Source organism: Bombyx mandarina, chromosome 22 (assembly GCF_030267445.1).
Source record: "Bombyx mandarina strain Sakado chromosome 22, ASM3026744v2".
Lineage (NCBI taxonomy): Eukaryota > Metazoa > Arthropoda > Insecta > Lepidoptera > Bombycidae > Bombyx > Bombyx mandarina.
In genome coordinates, this window is record NC_143228.1 from 9,446,685 (window position 1) to 9,467,955 (window position 21,271).

Here is a 21,271-nt window from a genome sequence, read left to right on the forward strand (position 1 = left end):
TACTAGTGAAATTAATTTATTTTCAAAAATATTTCCGTAAAATAAATAAGTTTAATAAAATAGAAACTCTGAGAATAATTACTATTACAACTTAAAGCATGCACATTTTCTTTAAATACTAATAAAATTCACTAATTAGATATATAATAATTTACAATAATTTATTTGTAGACTAATACTGGCGTTTGCAAATAATTATATATTCCTATAGCAGGTAAGTACTAGCATTTTTATTTATTTTGAAATACGTAACCGAAAAACATTGCTAATAATATTGAAGTAAATTTTGATTAGTTTATATGTGTTCCCCATTTCTCCCAATATTCGTCAGTTTGCATTTCCATTATACGTGATAGACATCGATCACATGCAAACATTTCTTCTTCACCCGTAAATATAGTAGCTTTGGCATCTTCCTGGAATGTGAAGAAACAATCATTTGTCAGAGTACAAGATATTCAACTTTCCATTTGGTTCTTTAAAAAGTAAGCCAGGTACTACAAAATACCTTTAGGTATCATTATCGTAAATTATATGTAAAACTTAGAAATAGTACAATACAATACAAATACAATAATATATTTGAAAAATCTAAACTTTGAATATGAATTTATACTAACAGATTCTTTAGTAATTTTCAAGTCATCCATAAGTGCTCTGTCTGCATCACCAAATTCAGTTTCATCTAATTTCATGAGATTTTTTGGTTCGCTATCAGCAGCAATTACAACCTTAAAATAAAAAAATAAAAAATAGAATATTATGTTAAAAATATGATGTGCAGTCATGAAAACAATAAAAATATTTACATACCCTCACTCTGTTATCATACAAAGTATCAATTAGTGTAATGAATCTTCTCAATTGCGATCTATGCTTCGAAATAGATAATTGAGGTAGATTCCTAATGAACACAGTATGAAAGGTTTTTGATATCACTAAATAATCGCTAGCACCGAGTGGCTGAAACAAGTCATACATTAATTTTCACAATAAAAAAAAAATTCAATTTCCAAAACTACCTAGTCAGGTCATAAATTCTGTCACATGTTTAATGTCAAATAATTGAAACAAGTTTATTCATTATGTAACCATTCATATACCAAAATGAACTTAACAAAACATAGATTCTTATGACACTAAAGTTTATTTAAAATGACCTCCGTGATTTGAATACAGGCCTTCAATCTGCGCGGCCAGTCGTCTATCGCAGCACGAACGAGGTCCATGTCAATATCGGCGGCTGCCTTAATCAAGGATGTCTTGAGTGACTCCAAATTGGGATGAGGCTTTGAGCACGCCTTTCCCTCCAAGTGTTGCCATATCTTGTAATCTAACGGATTCAAATCTGGACTGGAGGAGGGCCAGTCTTCGTGCCGGATGAAGTCGATTTCACGCGCCGCCAGCCAGTCTTGTGTGCTCTTCGCTCTATGAGCTGGCACCGAATCTTGTTGGAATACCCAGTACCTCTTATTGAACATGGTATGAGAAACAGGTTCCACAAGGTTCGTCAGGACTGTATTTTGATACACAACTGCATTCGTTTTTACACCTTTCTCACAAAAATGTACCTCTGTTAAGCCCCAATAAGAAACTCCCAACCATACCATGAGCGAGGATGGAAAATGACCTCGTTTCACACGCGGAATACGGTTGCTGGCTTCTTCACTACTGTGTGCGTACACCTTATCATTTTGTTTGTTGTAGCTCTCTTCTACGGTAAAAAAATTTTCATCCGAAAAAAGAATTTCCCGATATTTTTTTCCCGCGTACCGCTTCAACAAAGCGCGGCATCTCTTCAGTCTCAGGTCCATTAGACGAGCATTCAAACGATGTCCTGTTTTTCTTCGATATGCCCGAAGCCCTAAGTCTTCATTTAACACCCTTTTCACCGTGGTTCTGCTTAACCCCATCTGAAGGGCCAACAGTTTCTGCTTACGTTTGGGATTTCTTTGAATTCGCGCCTTCACAGCTTTTATCACTGCTGGAGTCCTAACAGACCGAGGGCGACCACTTCTTGACCTGTCATCTACACTAGAGTCTTTATTGTATCATTTGATGGTACGATAAACGAATCTTTTGGCTATATTCAAATTTTTCAGTATGTTAAAAATTTGAATTGGCGCGTAACCGCAACGATGCAACGCAATAACTGCAACACGGTCTTCTTTAAGCGTCCACTCCATATTTAAACATGAGTAAAATTCTAAAAGTTATAAATTTTTATTTTCATCAACAATTCGAAATTCGAATTCAATAAACTTTTTTGTGGCCAGCATTCTAAAAGAAAAGTTTTTACTGTGTGACAATACTTATGACCTGACTAGGTATAATACTTAACTTACTCTATCACACAACTCTTCAAAAGTAGAATCAAGAACCCCTCCACAGGATTTAGCAAACTTAACATTTCTACCAAAGATATTAATAATTCTAGGCCGCACAGTGTCAGTCTCCTTTGATACTAGAAACTTAAATAAATTATTGACTGGATCATTTTGAGGTGATATTTGACTATTCCTGCAATTTATTTAAAAAAAATAGAGTACATTCAGACACATACAAATACATCAAGGAAAGTTGTTTAAGTATCTTGTAGAATTTCTGGAATAATAAACAAATAGATACTTACAAAAAATATTTACTGTACTTGGTACCACTTCCACGTAGTCTATAATCAATACCAGAATCCAACTGTAGAACATCACAATGTGTTTTTAAAACTGGTATGAATGGCAAGAAATTTGATCTTTGTAGACCATTTTTATACAAATCATCTGGCTTTCTATTGCTTGTAGCTACTACAACACACCCATTGTCAAAGAGCTGAGTAAACAAACGTTTTAGAATCATTGCATCTCCGATATCAGTCACCTAGAAACAAAGTTCAAAAAAATATCATTTTTTAAAACAGTATTTAAATGTTGATAAGGTTAGACAAACTCATATTTTTCTCTGATAAGAAGCTGATACAACATATTAATACAGAAATTGTGATTGACAATTGTAACTTTTACTTAAAATATAATAAATATTCTTATATTGTATATAATATATGAGTCGTCTATTATCAAAGGCGGCAATCTGTACATTTGGACAAAAAATTTTTATTGATATGTCAATACAGATTTATTTGAATATAATCGTCTCCTTCAAAGAATACGGTTCAAAACCTGCATTAAATAAAGGTTAATAGTTAACCTGTTATTTATCTAAGATGTCGTTCCGAAGAGTTTTGTGACTGCCAATGGAATACAAAGTCAATAATTCGTTTTTTTGATTTACCAATCATTGTCCAAAAGTCAGATTGCCGCCTTTGATAATAGACGACTCATATATACGTTATAGTTTTTAATAACTTTTTATAATTAATATTTGAATAACTTAGGAATTTCATAAATATATTTTCTCAGTGTAACAAATACTAGGGTTAGAATGAATATTAGGTATTGAACAATGAAATAACCAAACCTGACAAAATTTGAACACTAGTTTCCTTATTAATACACATGTTGGTAGCACAGCCTACCAACCTTGCATTACTAATTCTGCATATTTTATACATAATTTACTTCTTTACTCTATATTTGTAATAACATGTAATTTCAATATTGTTTATGTTGACATATTGTATGGGTATGACGATATTGTATGGGTTGACATAATGTCATGTTACATGACCATTTAATTTATTCGTTGAGGGAATTGCCTGATTTTCTACACTTTCTTTTTTAAAGGCAGACAAGCTTACAGGTTTTAAACAGAAAACTTATTAAATCTTCTTGACAAATATAATTTGAAGATTATTTCTATATACTCACTTGGAATTCATCAAAGCAAATGAGCCAAGATTCCTGTGTTATATCAGCAGCAACAGGAGGTATAGGATCAAATGGTTTAGAACCTTCATCACGGAACGAACTGGCCCCCTTTCCAGATTTAATTTTTAACTCATGAATTCTTGCATGGATGTTTAACATAAATGAATTAAAATGAACTCTGAGCTTTTCTTTAATCTGAAAAAATTAAATTTTATGAAACTTCTATTTCCCAATTAAAGTTCAAACAACATATCTATATTTTACATTATGTAACTTTTTTTATTGTTATTGGTTTATACACCACTTGGTGCTTTGATTACTACCTGCCTATTTACATAATGGTAATCGCACCAATCACCTCCAGACATCAGGAAGACTCATAAACCTAGACAGTAATAAATGACATTCAAAAATATATTATTATAATACTTAACATTTCAATTTAAATATTAAAATAATTTTTTTTAAGCTACTTACTGGCACAGTATCATAAAACAAATCCATTAACATTGTTTTACCACCCCCAACACTACCCCAGATGTAAACACCTTTGGGAGCATCAATCTTTATTGGGTCTGGCTTCTTGAAGAAATTAAAAAACGATCCTATGTTTTGTTCTTGTATTATGGGCCTCTCATAATTACTAATCTCTTGATATACTTTTTGCAGATGTTGCACTACACGTTCTTGATGAGGATCTTTGCTTAATGCCTTGCTGCTCACTTTCTGTGTGTATGCTTGCCAAGGTCCATCGTTTACGAAGTGCTGTGCTTGAGTCCGAGATGATAATAATCTCATACACTTATTGCAGAGCTTCGTCTGATGCATCAAAAACATGGAAGCATGATAAATTGAATTTCGTTTGAACATTTTGTTTATTGTCATCTATTTTTTTTCTTTTTGAGACACAACGATGTTTTCATTATATAATCTATTGTTTTTTCATAACCTTGGTAAGCATTCAACATTGAACATTAAATCGTTGGTCAAATCACAACATTGAAATCGACATTTTAAGCCGTATTTACCGTTTTGTATGACATTCCACCTAGGCTTTTAATTGGTTATTTTTACGTGATGATTTCAAGTATACATGTTTAAATCTGCAATTTTCGAAAATCTTTATTATTTTTCTAAAATCGTTTTATATTTTTAGTATTTTTTACTTCAATGTACGGTAGCTGTTCTTTCAGAATGACACTGACAACGACAGAATTGACAACATTATGCCTAGTATTCTGTGATGACAACGACAGAATTGACAACATTGCCCATAATGATTCTAGTGTTCTGTAATGACAACTTTTATGGAGCAAATTGTAGGTATGTTATCAGGAACACGACGACCGGTCACCGTCCTCGCTGAACCCGTCGCTTGCGACGAAGGGCTCGATGTGTAAATTAACCCATAAATACAGCCCACTGAGGTTCTCACCGGATCTTCTCAGTGGGTCGCGTTTCCGATTCGGTAGTAGATTCTGCGAAGTACCGCTTCCAGTTTGGGCCCCGTGAGCTCACCTACACGTTAACGCGAAACTGAAATAGCCTCTCAAGGCTATTAGCATAGGTAGGAAAAAAACGAACACGACGAAAAAAGTTGTGTGACATGTTTCATTATTCATTTCACATGATTTCTTTTCATTCTGCGAAGCACGGCTCTTGCTAGGGTTCGTGTTAGCAACGTCGTCAGGTTTGAGCCCCGCGAGTTCACCTACTAGTTAAGGTTACGCTGAAATAGCCCCTCAAGGCTATCAGCTTAGGTAGGAAAAAAAGGCTCCGGTAATCCCTTTAAACGGAGTCCACCATATAATTGTAAAAATATACATTTACAAAGCTGGAAAAAACCCCTTTCTAAGAGATGGAAATAATAGGTAAACCACGCAACTCGTCGAACTCTGCAAAGAGTTCGACGTGAAACCTAACTTAAACATCAGCCCGCTGAGTTTCTCGTCGGATCTTCTCAGTGCGTCGCAATTACGATCCGGTAGTAGTTTTACTCGCGAAGCAGCTGCTCTTGAGTTGTTCTTGTCTTCTTCGGAGGCACTCGGGCAGCTGTTTTGCAAAACCCACCGCTCCTGACTAAGCCATTGCTCGCCCACCTGTCCTGGTGAAACTGGAAAGGCCTTGGGGTCACCAGTAATCCCTCAATCATAAAACAGTCCAGTAACCAGTAACCACTTAAACCAGGTGGGCTGTGAGCTCGTCCACACATCTAAGCAATAAAAAATAAAAAAAAACCTCCTGCGAGGTTCCCGCGCCTGAGGAGTGCCCGGTATATGTGGAACTCCGTTACCGAAAGCGGTAGTTGGTGCTTGAAAGGTAGAAAATTTTTATTTCTTAGTCGTATTCGCATAGAACTACATAATGCAAAAAAACTTACATGATCTTCTGACAGATTGATATGAAAATCTATAATATAAATATTTAATAATATAACTTAACAGATTAAGATTTTAGAAAATTCCAAATATAATTTAATGATGTGGAGCGGCGTTCTGGTTTCGTGGATCAGGTAGTTTGTAATTTCTATTCCATGACGATATTAATTTTATGGAATATATATAAGTATATCAAGTGCAGCCATTGACAACAGTTAGTTAAAATTGCACTAAGTTTTTCTTTTCCTAAATCCAATTTCAATTATTATTGTTATGAAGAAATAGACAAAACCCAACAGAATTTTCATTTATGTTCGCCCGTTCCTCTAATGTGTACCTGACATGAGAAATTTAGGATGCTATAAATTAAAATTCCCTCAGATCGTTATCATTTGTGGTCAACGACCAACAAAATTTATCACCCCTCTTCTTGGAACAAGTGCATACAAAAAATCTTATGAAAGCAGGATGCAGTCAAATTGAAATCGACGTACTGAATAAATTGATGCAAAGTAACTACTTATTGCAATCAGCATTCACGCATTATCCTGACATCCTCCATTTCTTAAACAATTTATGATAGGGGTGGCAGCCGGTACGAAAATAATGAAATAATGGTTCTGTTATTAAATGAAGACAGATGTAGTTATTGAAAATTTTAAAAAGCAATACACTTAGCTTTACTAAATCAATCTGTTCTATTCAAAAGCATTGAATAGTGAATATAATAGAGAAATAAAAGTATTCAAAATGTTTTAATTCGGTATTCAATTAAGTAAGCCCGTACAAATAGGTAATAGGTCCACCAACCTGCTGTCCAGCCGTCCAACTATATATACATATATGATTATATGTCTAAAAGCCAATGTGTTATACATGTATGTATCCCCATAGGCGCCGATACGTCTGGACCAGTTTCGATCTGATGAGATTTTAGGGGAGACTTCAGATTGGGCTACCGGGTGATCCTGAGTTTGGTAGCGACGTATCGAAGTTAAACCAAAGATTAGCCCAAACTGGGCCGTGCTCAACTAGTTATGCAATAAAATGTGCATCAAATGGTCAGCATGGTTTTCACGAGACATTCTATCACATAAAGATGAGGGTGTATCTCATCGATTAGTAGTGGTATCTCGCCATTTAATTCAATAGACAATGGAGCAAAGTGAAGTTAATGCCGTTTTTTTTAAATATTACATTCACCGATAAAGCAGATTTCCGTTTGAATGGAAAATAAACAATAATAAGTAAACAAATTTCTCAAATTTATAGCCCATAAAATCATCACGGGATTCTTGAGAAACAAATGCATCAATAAAGTACAACTGTCATTTATTTATTTATTTCAGTCTTCTTACAAACTAACAGTTGAACCAAAACATTTATAAGGTATTATTGGTAGCTTAAGTAGCTTTTTGCAACTGCTCCAAATCCCTGCATTCCATCATGTAAATTATACGTTTGCGTAAAATATAAGTGCATTAAGTCTTGTCCCTTTATGTGCGGATTTTGGTTATCGCTCGCTTCATGTATCCGACTGAAATGAACCTTAGTATAATTGTTATTTTCACTTTCAGCTCCTGGTATAAGACTACAAAAGTATGACCAATAAAAAAATCGCAATGAACAACCCTAAAATTAAAGAGTGCACTAACGCCCAGAACACAACTCATCACGATCGTGCAATTTATGAACGTATTTATTCTTTTTATGTATGCTCGCTCTTCTGTGTCCTGGAAATCCGTCGAGACGCAGTTCTCAGATGTGCTATTTTTGATCGCAGTGCCGTTAACTTGCTTGCACATGCGAAGGGTTAATCACCACTACCTTATAATGTAACAGTATTTAAATATATTTGTTATTATGTTTCACTATTACGGAATGCCTATAAATTTCAAATAGTGGCTCTGTATTGTAAGTTATCACTTATATTGAAGAATAATCCATGCAACACATATCTATCTGTCCATTTATATATAAACATATATATTAATATACACACACAACATAAATAGCGTGAGACTTAAGATTGAAAGATTAACTATATTATCTAACGACATTTAAACGGCAAACATGACTGTTTCGCGTCAAATGAACAGGATGTTTGCAACTACCCACTCAGGCACAAAATAATACATAACCTCACTAATTGTGTTACACGATGTTATTCAACTTATTCCTTTATCGCAGTACTTGTTCACGAACACGTTTTAGGTACGTATTTAGAAAAATGGACGAAACAAGGTGGCGTCACAATTATTTCAATTATTACGTATTCTGTGATACACTTGAGTAGTCCGTCCGTCCGTAGCCGTATTCGACGGTAATTAGAGTATACGGGTATTGATCCCAATCTTCTCTTGACGTTGCTAGTGTTGCTACTACATTGCGCGTTGCAGCGTTACGACCTGAAGGATAATGGATGGCCGTTTTATAGTAGGTATTGTTGAAACTTTGAAGCTCAAGGTGGGTGAATGGTCTTACTCACTTTTGAATTGTATAAATTTCAGTCAACCATGTAACAAAACATGACGTAATCTGCCTATCTAATACTAATAATAATAAAAAAACAATGAAAAAAATTTAAAAACTCACATGATGTGTAAAAATTCACTTTATTCAAAATATCTAAAGCGGTTTAGTTCGATGACCTTTTTACCAATTTATTTGATTTAAAAACATACAATTAAACACTTACACACTTACCTACTAAGTTGAAAACTTACAAAAAAAATACAATTGGACCCAATAGAAAATATATCCTTTCAACTAAAAATAATTTTGCAAACCAATTATAAAGAAAGAGTTTTGAGGTAAGGAGGTAACAAACAAAAAAAAAATACTCATGCCTTTTGAAAACCTCGTGGTTTTCAGAAATTCGCGAAAATATTTTGAAACTATTTTATTTGAGTTTCAATACGGCATTCATTAATATTTACATTTATTTATTATCAATATTTTTGATTAAAATAACACAAAATTTGGCTAAATTCAGTTATTATAATGATATAGGCAATTGAACACAAGAATATTTAAACTATATTTCTAAAGTTGTTGGTTCTTTATTACAGTTACAGTTGAAAATTATGAAAGATGAACACTTTTTAAATAATTTAACAGAGGCCAAGCTTCGCATATGGAATTACAACACATACAAAAATGTTTCGATATTAAAACTCGATGTACTGTTAAGAATATATCATAAAATTTACAACCCATTATAAAACATCTGACCTGAGAAAAAATATACTAAATGCTTCTATTGTAGTCAATGTCAAGGTTACCTTCGGCGTACTGACCTACGGAACCTAAATTGCTCTTGAACTCGCTCGCACACTGGCCTCAATTGCGCCCCATCTAATGCACCGGTTAACAACCTCTAGTGTCAAGGTGCCTGGGTACTGTTTGCATAGTGAAAGGAAATCCCACAACCATTCAATGAGATCACAATAACTCAGCTGCAAACTCTTCGATTTCGTAGTTCCGCTCTGGGAACAAAGTTAAGATTGAAGTTGTATCTTAACGAATTTCGAAGGCGAACTATTTTTTGTTTATTCTGCTTCGTTGCATAACTAATAGTTTATTAACTGATTTAATTTGTAATTCACTGTTCTAATTTAATTTTTTCATTTTGTATTTTAATGTCATGCTTTTTTTGGTCAGATTTTGGTCAAAAAAAAATTATGTCTTTGACTGAAAATAAAACAAGGTGATCGATACGGAAAAATAATAAGAGAATATATATTTCGTTGGTTTTTTCAATCAAAAAGACCGAATAAAATATTTATTAAATATTATGATATTAAAAATGATAGTCAATATTTCTTATAATTCATTATACTGTAAGGTTGCCCTAAACAAAAACGAACACTACTATGCTTGATAATACTATGATAACATAAAATCGTAAATTCAATATTCTCCTTCCACAGCATTTGATGGTTAGAACGGTTGCTATACAAAACAATTAAGACTCCCGTCTGCGAGAGACCGGAATAGCCCCTTAGGCTACCAGCGAATAGATATGGAAGAAAAATCAAGGCTATGACCTCATTTCTCAAAATGGGTATCGCTACTCAAGTTCTTTAAGCTCCGGTAACTACTCAACAGCAGGTAAGATATCCGGCTATCCGGCTAGATATTTGGCTATTCGAATAAAATATAATAACAGTTACATCTATATAAGAATAGCTTAGCCAGTAATGTATTTTCTATATATATTTTACTATATACTTTCCGTTTATTCTGAGGAAATAAAATTACGAGTCTTAAAATTACGATTAGTCTTTGGGATCGATTCTTAAACAACTTTTACATAGGTACATACAGAGATAGATCCACGATACAAAAAATATATATTATTCCTTAATCACATTCTTAATTTCAATTACAAATCATTTTACTGTTTTTAATCGTTTCTAAAACTTACACGACTTACTATAAATGCTTTAGTACCTAGTTAATTAAACTTTTATAATTTTTAAGTAATTATCTTAACTGTTATAAAGTAATCAAGCTGTTTTTGCTTGATTACGGAAGTCATAAAATATATGAGACGAGTATGTTCAATAGAATGTAATATTGTACGGAAATGTTATGGGGATGTTTTGTGTGAAAGCTCGAGGGTGGTCAAATCATGCGGGCTCAGCTGCGCAAAGATATTCGCACGTACAATAAACGTTAACTAACTGGATTTTGCGTATCATGTATATTCATACTACTACCTAACATTAAAGTTTTACTGACTATACTACTAGTTTGGCCGATTTTTAAGTGTAAATTTATAATTAGGTAAATTGATAGTTATAAACCAATGTAATAATAATAGTATGGCTTTTCGGAGTAGGCATTTCATAGTTTCAAGCGAAATTAAAAACAAAGGTGAAATTGAAGTTGTCGTGGCCTAAAGAATAAGATGTCCGGTGCATTCGTGTTGAGCGATACCCGGTGCATGTTCGAATCTCAGGTACCAATTTTTCTAATGAAATACGTACTGGACAAATTTTCACGGTTGACTTCCACGGTAAAGGAATAGCATCGTGTAATAAAAATCAAACCCGCAAAATTATAATTTGCGTAATTACTGGTGGTAGGACCTCTTGTGAGTCCGCGCGGGTAGGTACCACCACCCCGTCTGTTTCTGCCGTGAAGCAGTAATGCGTTTCGGTTTGAGAGGTGGGGAAGCCGTTGTAACTATACTTGAGACCTTAAAACTTATATCTCAAGATGGGTGACGCATTTACGTTGTAGATGTCTATGGGCTCCAGTAACCACTTAACACCAGGTGGGCTGTGAGCTCGTCCACGCATCTAAGCAATAAAAAAATAAAAAAAAGATTTCGTGGTTCGTCACGACGAAAACAGTAAGAAAGTGTTCGGGCTGTAATTAAGTATTCGGACGTAAATTATAATATTTAAAACCGCGAAAGCAAATATTTAGGTTTTTTGTTTTTTTTTTTTAGGTTTTTTAGGTGAATTCGGTACTTTTCTTGTGTTCTCTTTCTCAGCCTTTGTTTATTAATTCAGAGAATATTCATCGTCCAGTTTCGTCTTTTGTAACGTCGACAAAAAGATTAGAAAAGTGTCGCAAAAGCATGAGTTGTCTGCAATACATCGTCTATAATATTTAAGTTAAGGTAAAATTTGCTATAAACTTGAACTTAGTGAAGTTATGGGTTAAACTTGAACATTATTTGATTGATTCAATTTTGCATTGGATCGCTACCTCCATTTTATATTCTTTTTCAACTGACACTATAGATACTCTTCACGATCGTCTTAACTTAGAACTCTTCCGACAAATTTCAATTCATTTGTGTCACGAAGCATTCTTACCATACAATTGGATAGAGGACAGCTATTGCGCAACATAATGTGATTTCGACCACCAGAAGAGTTATCTTGATCATGCAAGAGCCAGTCACCGTCGACGCCCTAGACACGTCCTTACGGATCCATCAGATCCAATAGCCTTTGCTCTAACACTAGGAGCAGGCTTAGGGACCACGATAACCGCACTCGTCGAACTCGACAAAGAGCTCAAAGTGCAACCTGACACGTGCATCAGCTCGCTGAGTTTCTCGCCGGATCTTCTCAGCGGGTCGCGATTCCGATCCGTTAGTAGATTTATTCGCGAAGTACGTGCTCTTGAGTTATTAGGTCTTCTTCGGAGGCGCTCGGGCAGCTGTTAGCAAATCCCACGCCTCTTGGCTGAGCCTTTGCCCACCTGTCCTGCTGAAACTGGAAAGGCCTCCGGACCAACAGTAATCCTTCAATCCTAAAAAAAAAACCAGAAGCGCGGGAGAACCACAATTTAATTGTCTAGTAATAAAATCTGAGTTTACTTTTTGGTCGTCTACATAGATCATCAAGTGCAACTGATGTAGCAGTGAATAATTTTTGAAAGTTTATAAACGGGTCATTTATATTTTCTGTCTGAATGAATCCTGAGGTTTTCGTGGGAGAAATTACTCGTAGGTCCCGTAAATGCCTAAAAATGGCACCATTTCAATATCCGTCAGTCTGCGTGACGCGGAGGTTTCACTCTGAAATTAGACCATACGATTGTTTGAAGACTATTTTCTTGCCATTTTTTTATTTTTAATAATGTTAATAATTTGAAGTGTTTAATTGCCTATATCGTATTTAAAAAATAAGTTTGATAAAATATTCTTTAAATCAAACAAAATTTCGAGCTCGTCGCTTATAGTTTCATCATTTAGTTTTGCTAAAAATAAAGAAACAACATCCTTAATGTATGTGCCAACTTTTATTTCGGGATTACGATACTTTATAAATAGGTATATGTTAAATAAATCGAAAGATGTATTTAATGAAACGATCTACAGTAGTGTGTTGATATTACGAAATTTAAAACAGAAAAAATCGAGTGACGCTTCCTTTCTAGAACATATCCAGGCTTTCCAATCCTATTCCCAATATTGACTAGTATTAAATTAAAAAAAAAAAAAAAAAATATTCTCTTTAATAAAACTATTATACTTTTATGGTTTCATTTCCTCTTTTTTTGTTATTTTGATTATATTATTTCCGACATTTTCGATATTTTACGGTTTTCGTGTTCGACGGAAGAAACATTATTCGTCGGCATTTTAGTATTGTACTAATAACTAACACTATCTAAAACTCCGGCAGGCACATGGGTTCTCTTTGAAAAGTCAGAGTATTTAATGTATTTACTGTTTTCTTCACCAGCCATCTAAATCGTCAAATCTTATATATTTGTTGACAAACTCCGGACTCGGGTTACGAATTATCTTTCAGATCTGCAATGCGCTATTAACTGTAACCGAAACGTATCCTAGTTAACAAAGCACATAGTGACAGCGTAGCTTATAGGTACCGGGACCTTCGGAGTTACGTTACACTGAAAAGGTAATAGCTCAGTTTCTAATGTGATCTATAAAACAATTTTACAGACGCCTATATCGATTTACATAAATCAACTCATAACCAAATGTAACGTCCTCTCTATGCTATCTAATCTGTCTAGAGTTCGTGATCGTAGTCTATAATAGCCTAGATTGACAGTCGAGCAGCATGCTACTGGAGTTCAGTAGTTGCCCATTCTCAGACACAAGGTCCAAGTTTCAGGGCATTAGAATAACGACATCACAAAACAGACACCACACTCAAGTCACCTCTTTATTTAGGTATATTAGTTTAAGGCATACTTTACCAATTAGCCAACAAAGACAGGATTTTAGCCGAACTGCTTATAATATTACTGTTTTAAAGAAACCACGTTTGGTAGGCAGCGGCTTGGCTCTGCCCCTGGCATTCCTGACGTCCATGAGCGACGGTAACCACTTACCATAAGGTGGGCGGTATGCTCGTGTGCCTGCTCGGGCAATAAAATAAAATAAAACGTAGACGGTAGAACACAGAATTAGATTTTTTATTTAAATCAGATATTGATAATTATTTATCGTATTTTAAAAGTAAAAGTAATTTATCGGTTTTGTTAAGATTATACATATTACCATTACGGATAAAGAGTTATCGTTGTAAGTTGTCAAACACCATGTTTAACAAATAAATCATAATTAAGGTAAACTATAATAAGTTCTGTCTGAAATCTATTGAATTACGCAAACTTTCTGGTCTCCATAAATCATCTGCTTTCATTAGCTTTGCTTTAAGATATTCTGCTCAAAATGTTTCCGTTCAAATGCTGTCATATTTTCTAACTTATGGGGTGTAAGTCTGGGCTGGAAGAGAACCGTTCGTCATGCCTAATGGAGTCTACCTGAGACCAAGAGCCAGTAAGTTTTGGAAATTTGCTGTCGGGTAATCTAGCTCTGAATTTCGCTGGTAGGGTCGGTTTTCGAACAGCGTTACAAAAGTCGTTCCGCAATATTGTCTAGGACGATATTTTGATACAAAACTGTATTAGTTTTCATACATTTTCAGGGAAAAACTCACCTGGTCATACCGTAGGGGAAATCTACGGTGTTACCGAAGCGCTACGACATGTCTTCCTCTAAACGAGGTAAGGAAAGTATTTAAAGAAACAAATAGAATAATTATAAAATATTCACTTTATACATGGGACTATGAATTTAAATACGAAGCCAATCCGCGAATCATGAAGCATAATGCCCAGTTTGGATTCTCAGAGCACGTCTGTTTGCTTCACTTTATTATTACGACCAAAGGTAGATTTTGTAATATTTTTTTCGCCATCAACTTCAATAAATTCGGATGATCGTTAAACATAATTTTTTAGAACCTCATTAAGAAAACGTCCTGTTTGTCATCCAAGGTTTTAAAACGAATTTAATCGTAGTTCTGTTTAACTCCAAAAAACGGCTAACATAGCGAATTAACTATATAATATTTGTTGTAAAAGATAAATTACATTGGATGTACCAGTCGCATTAAAATTTGGATTTATAAGAACGTAATCGCTTCACTATAAAATCGGTTCTTTATTTAATTGGTGTTGATAAGTTACGTTTCGACAAGGGGCCTCTGTAATCCTCAGCTTTTGTATAGATGAAACATAGCCATAAAATAATTTCCACAAAAAAAAAGAATAGGCAACAGAAAGGATAAAATTTCTACAAGGCTAAAACTCGTTTCATGCAAAAGAGCCGGTGACATGTGATCTGATTCACAAGCAATTAAGGTGACTACCAGCAGCCAAAACAATCGATCGTTACAAATGGCCGTCTCGTTGTCGCGCGCTCGCCAGACGAGCGCCCCTTTACTCTGTCTGTGCTTATCTGATAATAATTGCATATTTCTGACCTTCGAACTTAACTCAGAAGAATCGTTTTATTTTTTTTCAGAAATTAAAATTTATTTAAAACTTATTTGTCATGAATGATGAACATTGATTTAGGAGTTACTTAATGTTTATAAAGGATTTTATTGTGATTGTTATGTCTTGTTAGTTGATTATTATGAAATTGTTAAAATTCTTTGTGCATGAACAAATATGTAGTAGGTACAGATGCAGAGGTAAAAAGAATAATTGATTGTTATATTAACTACTTATTTGAAGTCGTCGTGGCCTAAAGGATAAGACGTCCGGTGCATTCGTGTTGAAGCGATGCACCGGTGTTCGAATCCCGGTATTCGAAGTTTTGAACATTTTACAATTATATTGTGGGCACAGCCGATGGACTAAAATTGAATGGAACAGTAATCATTTAATTTCAAATTTGAAACTGAATCTATATATTCTAATCTTTAATACCAAATAATAGGACTCAATTATGAATGTTACATGGTATCATCATTCATGGGACATAATACGATAACTAAGCAAATATTTGTTACAATAAAGTGTCAGTTATCAAATTCTGGCGACTTTACTGTGAGTTTTTCAAATAAGACTTGTTAACAGCTACAAATATTAATTGAGAACATTCGTGGTCCCTCTTCGTTTACGGCCGATGCAATTTTGTCGAAACGTCGAGAATTTGTTATTACAATTTGTTATAAAAACTCATTATTAAAGTGGACTAGAAGTTGACTGTATTACAAGCCGAATATTATACATATCTTAATATAATACGTACATAATGAAAAAATGTTATACGGCCTCACTAAAAACCCGAAAAAATTATGGAATTGGTTTAAATGTAACTTAAATTTGTAAAATTAAAACAGTACAATAAGCTTTTACACGAAGTAATCATTAATTTCGGTTTGAAAGGTTGATTAATCGTGGTTCTAAGGCTATTGAGAATCCGGCCTTAACACACACGTGTGTGAGTTGTCCCGTTTAAAAGTTAACGGGCTCCTACAATACTCAACTAAAATACTTATGTCCTGGTGAAACTGGAAAGGCCTTTGGGCCAGCAGTAACCGTAGCATCCTTGAAAAACTACAAATACAAAAATGCAGCTATATGTATTTGAAAACTGAAATTTAATTCTTGGGAAATCAATGGAAATTCTCTATTCAACGAAAAATTAATAGTACTAAATTAACACAATGGTATGATTACTCCGAGCATCAAATTAGTGTGCAAAATGATATCGCGTCCTTGCTTCTTGTGATAAGAGATGATTATTTTTTAAAACGTCAAGAATACACAGTTCACACGAAATTAATATTTCGACAGATACATAATTCTTGTAACAATGAAAAGGTATTAAAGCTGTGCCCAAACCGGAATGTTTTGCTATTAAAATCTCAATACGTTCATTAGATAGCTGTCAATTTATTTATTGATCTTGAAGTATTGTCTCGGTAATTTAATAATTATATCAATATTATATCAACACCACCGTCGAACAAATATCATGTATAATGCAAAATTAGCTTTACACATTAATAAATATTTAATTTAATATGTAATGAAACTTAATGGACGTAAATTTTTAAAGTAATTGACGGTTCTATTTCCACACCACCAAAGAGGTAAGAACCGTGGTGCGCTTTTTTTATAGAGGTGTCCCCTGTAGGCCTATTCCTCTTTAATTTATTTTAAATCTTATATATCAAACATGTAACTGAACACGGAAACTAGACAATGGACAAAATTCGTTGTAGCGTACGTAGAGATTAGGTAATTTGTCAGGAATTGTGTCATTCAGTTACACGGGGGCGGTGAGCCGAGGGCAGTGAGCCTCGCCGGCGCGAATGGCAGACAGAGAGTCGACGAACGCCTACTCAACAACTCAATCTTACAATATCGCTCAGCAACACTAGGGACAACCAAAAATTATTATTAATTACGACACTAAACTCTAATTACTCGCTAGGTGGCTCATCTGTTTGACATCTGTTGCTGATTGTTGAGACTGGTCGTATCGCAAATTTCAAACAAATTCGTGTTGAGACTTTTAAAATAATGGAACGATTAGAAAACTGCGCATACACAACCATTCAAAAATGTACACTGACAATTTTATAAATAAAGCAAGATGCCTTATGGTGGCGGCCACGCAACACTTAGCTCGATTAATAAAATTGCAGTGTAAACCACAGTGTAATACAAAACAGGCAGCTCAACTTGTTGCACTCCGATCATTTAAAACCAACAAAAAAGTAAATCCAAAAGTTGAGTAACTAGGAAGGAAAATATATAAGAAATCTCGTATTAAAACAAGACGGTACGATTTAAATGCATTCACTGTTAGTTTTACAATGCATAGGTACTTACTTCCATAGTGCACTGTTATGAGGAACAGAGGAGACTTTATCAACTTCGATATGCTAAAAATAGCTAATTGACGTAGCAGTACCGTGACATATTCGTGGGAATTTTGGTATCATTAACAAATCAAAAATAATTACAATTTCTACATTGTGATAGTGCGTAAAATATTTTTCTTGTGATCTAATTATCCCTGTTTGGATTTTGATATTTAAATAACAATGAAAACATGACATATATATGTAATTGTAAAAATTACTTATGTGTTATAAATATTTCATGTTATGGAGTCGGTCAGTCATCCAAGCTGGTATTGATTTTTACTCATTTGCTTACGAATTGTGCATAAGTTATACGAGTAATAGTAAAAAAAAATAACGGCTAACATGTACAGAATTTGATTAGCAGAAATGTCACGATGCTATGTATGTAGACTTACATTATCATTAGCGGTCGAAGCCCCTAGTTCACGTTGCCAGATTACATACATATTTGCCTGAACTTTGATAGCCTCGTTTTCGCATCACAATAATTATATTTCACCCTTGCATCTAGAGTACTGTGCCCTATCAATTATTGGTGATTATCTCCTAAACGTAAATTTATATTTTGTTTCAATTTAGTTTATACAACTTCGAAAGATATGAAGTCAAATCCTAGCATGCGCGCAAATAATATAATTTACATTTAAAGGATTACTGGCATTCAAAAAACCGTTGTGTAAATTATTATTCAAACGAGCAGGGTCGTTCGCGATAGCATCTTGACTTGTAGCAGTCTTATAGACAATATGTGAAGTTGAAGCAATCATTGGCTAATTAAAATTTGCTATGCATGACGCGACCACGAAGTGCCTTACCCACTTATAGGCTGCACACGTGCCTGTCAATGAACTTCACAGACTATATGAATACTTGTGGGGCAGACCAAAATTGACTCTAGGTGCCATAACTAAGTAACTGTTACCATTCCTTTAATGATATTAAATTAAAAGCTATTGTTTCATAAGCTTTACGACTTTGATATGTACCATATGTAACATGGACACATTACATTTACATAATATAGGGAACTTAACGTAAAGTAGGCATTCTTGCGAACGAACTGTTTTACCAATAAATACTTTAGGTGTTGTTAGTGATCATACTGCCAAATTTAATAATTTCTTGGAATGACAAAATTAAGATACTAACGGGCAAAAATGAGGACATTGTCGGTGCGAGCAAGGAAATCGTCTTGTTCGGTGTGGGTGACAAAGGTGCGAGAGGGCACCAGTGCATCAGACTGCACCCCCGGCCGTGGTTTCCGTTGCTCGAAACGTTTCATGAGGTACGCTGGCACGTGAGGTAGTTGTCGACCAGTAGTGTTTGGGGCTTGCGTGAAGCCGAGCTTGGCCAGCAAATTTTCACGTATCACTCGCAGGCTGTTCTCACGAGCTTTTTCGTTTGACCGGCAGGAAGCGCACGCGATCTGAGTCGTCGTAGGCTCTTGAACACAGGAGAGGTCGGCAGCGACAGCCGCTAGCCACGCGGCCAGCAGCAGCAGGCTCGCGGGCCTGGCCCGCGGCCCGCTCGTCGCGCCCAGCGGACGCGTGGTGCGGCAGAGCGGGGAGGCTGCGGCGTAGCGCGATAAGCGATGTGAGGCCGCGGGCGGCGCGTGCTACACTGCACACGATTCGGATTCACGCTCAGCGCTCGCAAATCGCACGCCACGCGGCACTCCCCGAGCCATTGCATCCGCCCCGCACCGCAACCGAGCGCGCTTCTCTCGCATGCTAAAATCCTGATTCATCCTAGGCATCTTTCTACAGCTGCTATCTCTAAATCTGGTGCCCAATTCTACACCGCCACCGCCATTGAAGCAATGTCAAAAATTGTATGGGCTTGTTGTGAGTTGATTGGTATCAAGAGAATTTTATTTAACCAGAATTTTATTGGAATCGGTAGATTCATGGTAGTGTAGCGGTCATATGTTCTCGTTTAAAATATAATATTATGTATTCTAATGTAATTTTCTTCTGTAAGCTACATAACAAAGCAGTTGCATTTTTATTCGTTACATTTCAAGACAAATGTAACAAGTACTTGCTGGATATCAAAGAGAAAGTAACGCGAAAGCTAATAATCAATCAATATAAAGCCAAAAATATGATAAAAATGTTAAAAATAAAATATAAAAATGATAATTAAAAATAAAAGTGGATTCTACAAATCACGAAACCGCCTTTTTAGGAACCTGATTTGGGTTACTCAAAGTTAGAATTATAAGATCCTCAATTTCATTTAAAAAATGGTGTAAGACAAGGTTAATCTAAATGTACAGAGAACAATCAAGACATAAAAGAAGGTTGGCAGGGTCGAACTTACTTTAAGTGTCATCGTCGGGGTAATAAAAATAACTCTAAGTTAAAATATATATTAAAAATGTAAACATTTAGTGAAAAATCTTAATATTTTTACATAAACTGTTTGTCGAAATTGTCAGTTACCAACGGGCAATGTGGCATATTTCGTAGCGTGCAACCTCTTTGACAGGACATTCGACATGCATGCGACGTACAACGACTAGACAGAGACTTGACAGATAATTTGAAAAGAAACAAAAGAAAAGAAATTGAACGAGGGCGAACGTGACTGGTATCAGTCAATCTTTTCAATGCCTTCCTAAAAGACATACCTACACGAACCAGACGATATAGAACAAACCGACCGTTCACATATTTACATAAAATAGACGACAAACGAACGAACCGACCGTTCAGCAACCTTTAGTAGCATATTGTCATAACTGCGTCTTAATTCTCTTATCGGTCCAGGATATATGGAGCATGCTTCTCGAGACGTTTCAAAGGAATCTATCTATTTCTGTTCCATTGCTCGAATATTCTGATCCATAGAGAAACATCAAGTAGCCGAGTGTCTTTCTTAGTCTCACCTTGTAAATATCGGATACCTAACCTACCGGCTAACAAAATGCACGTAAACTTGCTCATAGCAACTTTGGCAATTTGAATGATTCTCTATATTTTTCCTTCTCATGCCCCCTGGTCAGCCAATAAGTTATACAAACTCACCTATTTTGACATTACTTTTACTTTTGACATGTTGACGAGTCGAATTAGTTCATTTTCAAGTTCGATTGTACGTAGCAGCTCAGCAACATCATTTTCCTATAATGCAAAAAGGCCTGCACTATCCGTGCATCTTAGTTTATTGATCTTGATACCTCCATACGAAACACTTCCTTCCGATCCGCCCAAGATCCTTCTCACGCGCCATTTTACGATAATCTCCACAAGTTTTTATAGATCTCTTTTTGTGTAAAGGAATTAAAAGGGTATCCCTTCATTAGCTAACCCGTCCACCTGTTTTCAAAACTTCATAGTACAGGTCTAAAATTATTTCAATACCCTGATATCGTAGAACTCCCAGCTCTATA

At 35.1% G+C, this 21,271-nt stretch overlaps 1 protein-coding gene and 1 long non-coding RNA gene across 2 annotated transcripts; one reads left to right on the top strand and one right to left on the bottom strand.

Moving 5' to 3' along the window:
• LOC114244807 (putative ATPase N2B) lies at positions 1-5,024 on the bottom strand. The gene is made up of 7 exons (XM_028176714.2): positions 4,299-5,024; positions 3,822-4,016; positions 2,633-2,874; positions 2,346-2,520; positions 814-963; positions 621-731; positions 1-416 (listed from the first exon to the last, which is right to left on the bottom strand). Exons 1-7 carry the CDS (start codon positions 4,704-4,706, stop codon positions 291-293), a joined length of 1,407 nt encoding a protein of 468 aa, XP_028032515.2. The 5' UTR covers positions 4,707-5,024; the 3' UTR covers positions 1-290.
• A 2,692-nt stretch (positions 5,025-7,716) lies between these two features.
• Positions 7,717-14,705, top strand: LOC149500338 (uncharacterized). The gene is made up of 3 exons (XR_016325043.1): positions 7,717-8,413; positions 10,132-10,312; positions 14,632-14,705. It is a non-coding gene; the product is annotated as an uncharacterized LOC149500338 (long non-coding RNA).
• Positions 14,706-21,271: the final 6,566 nt, after the last annotated feature.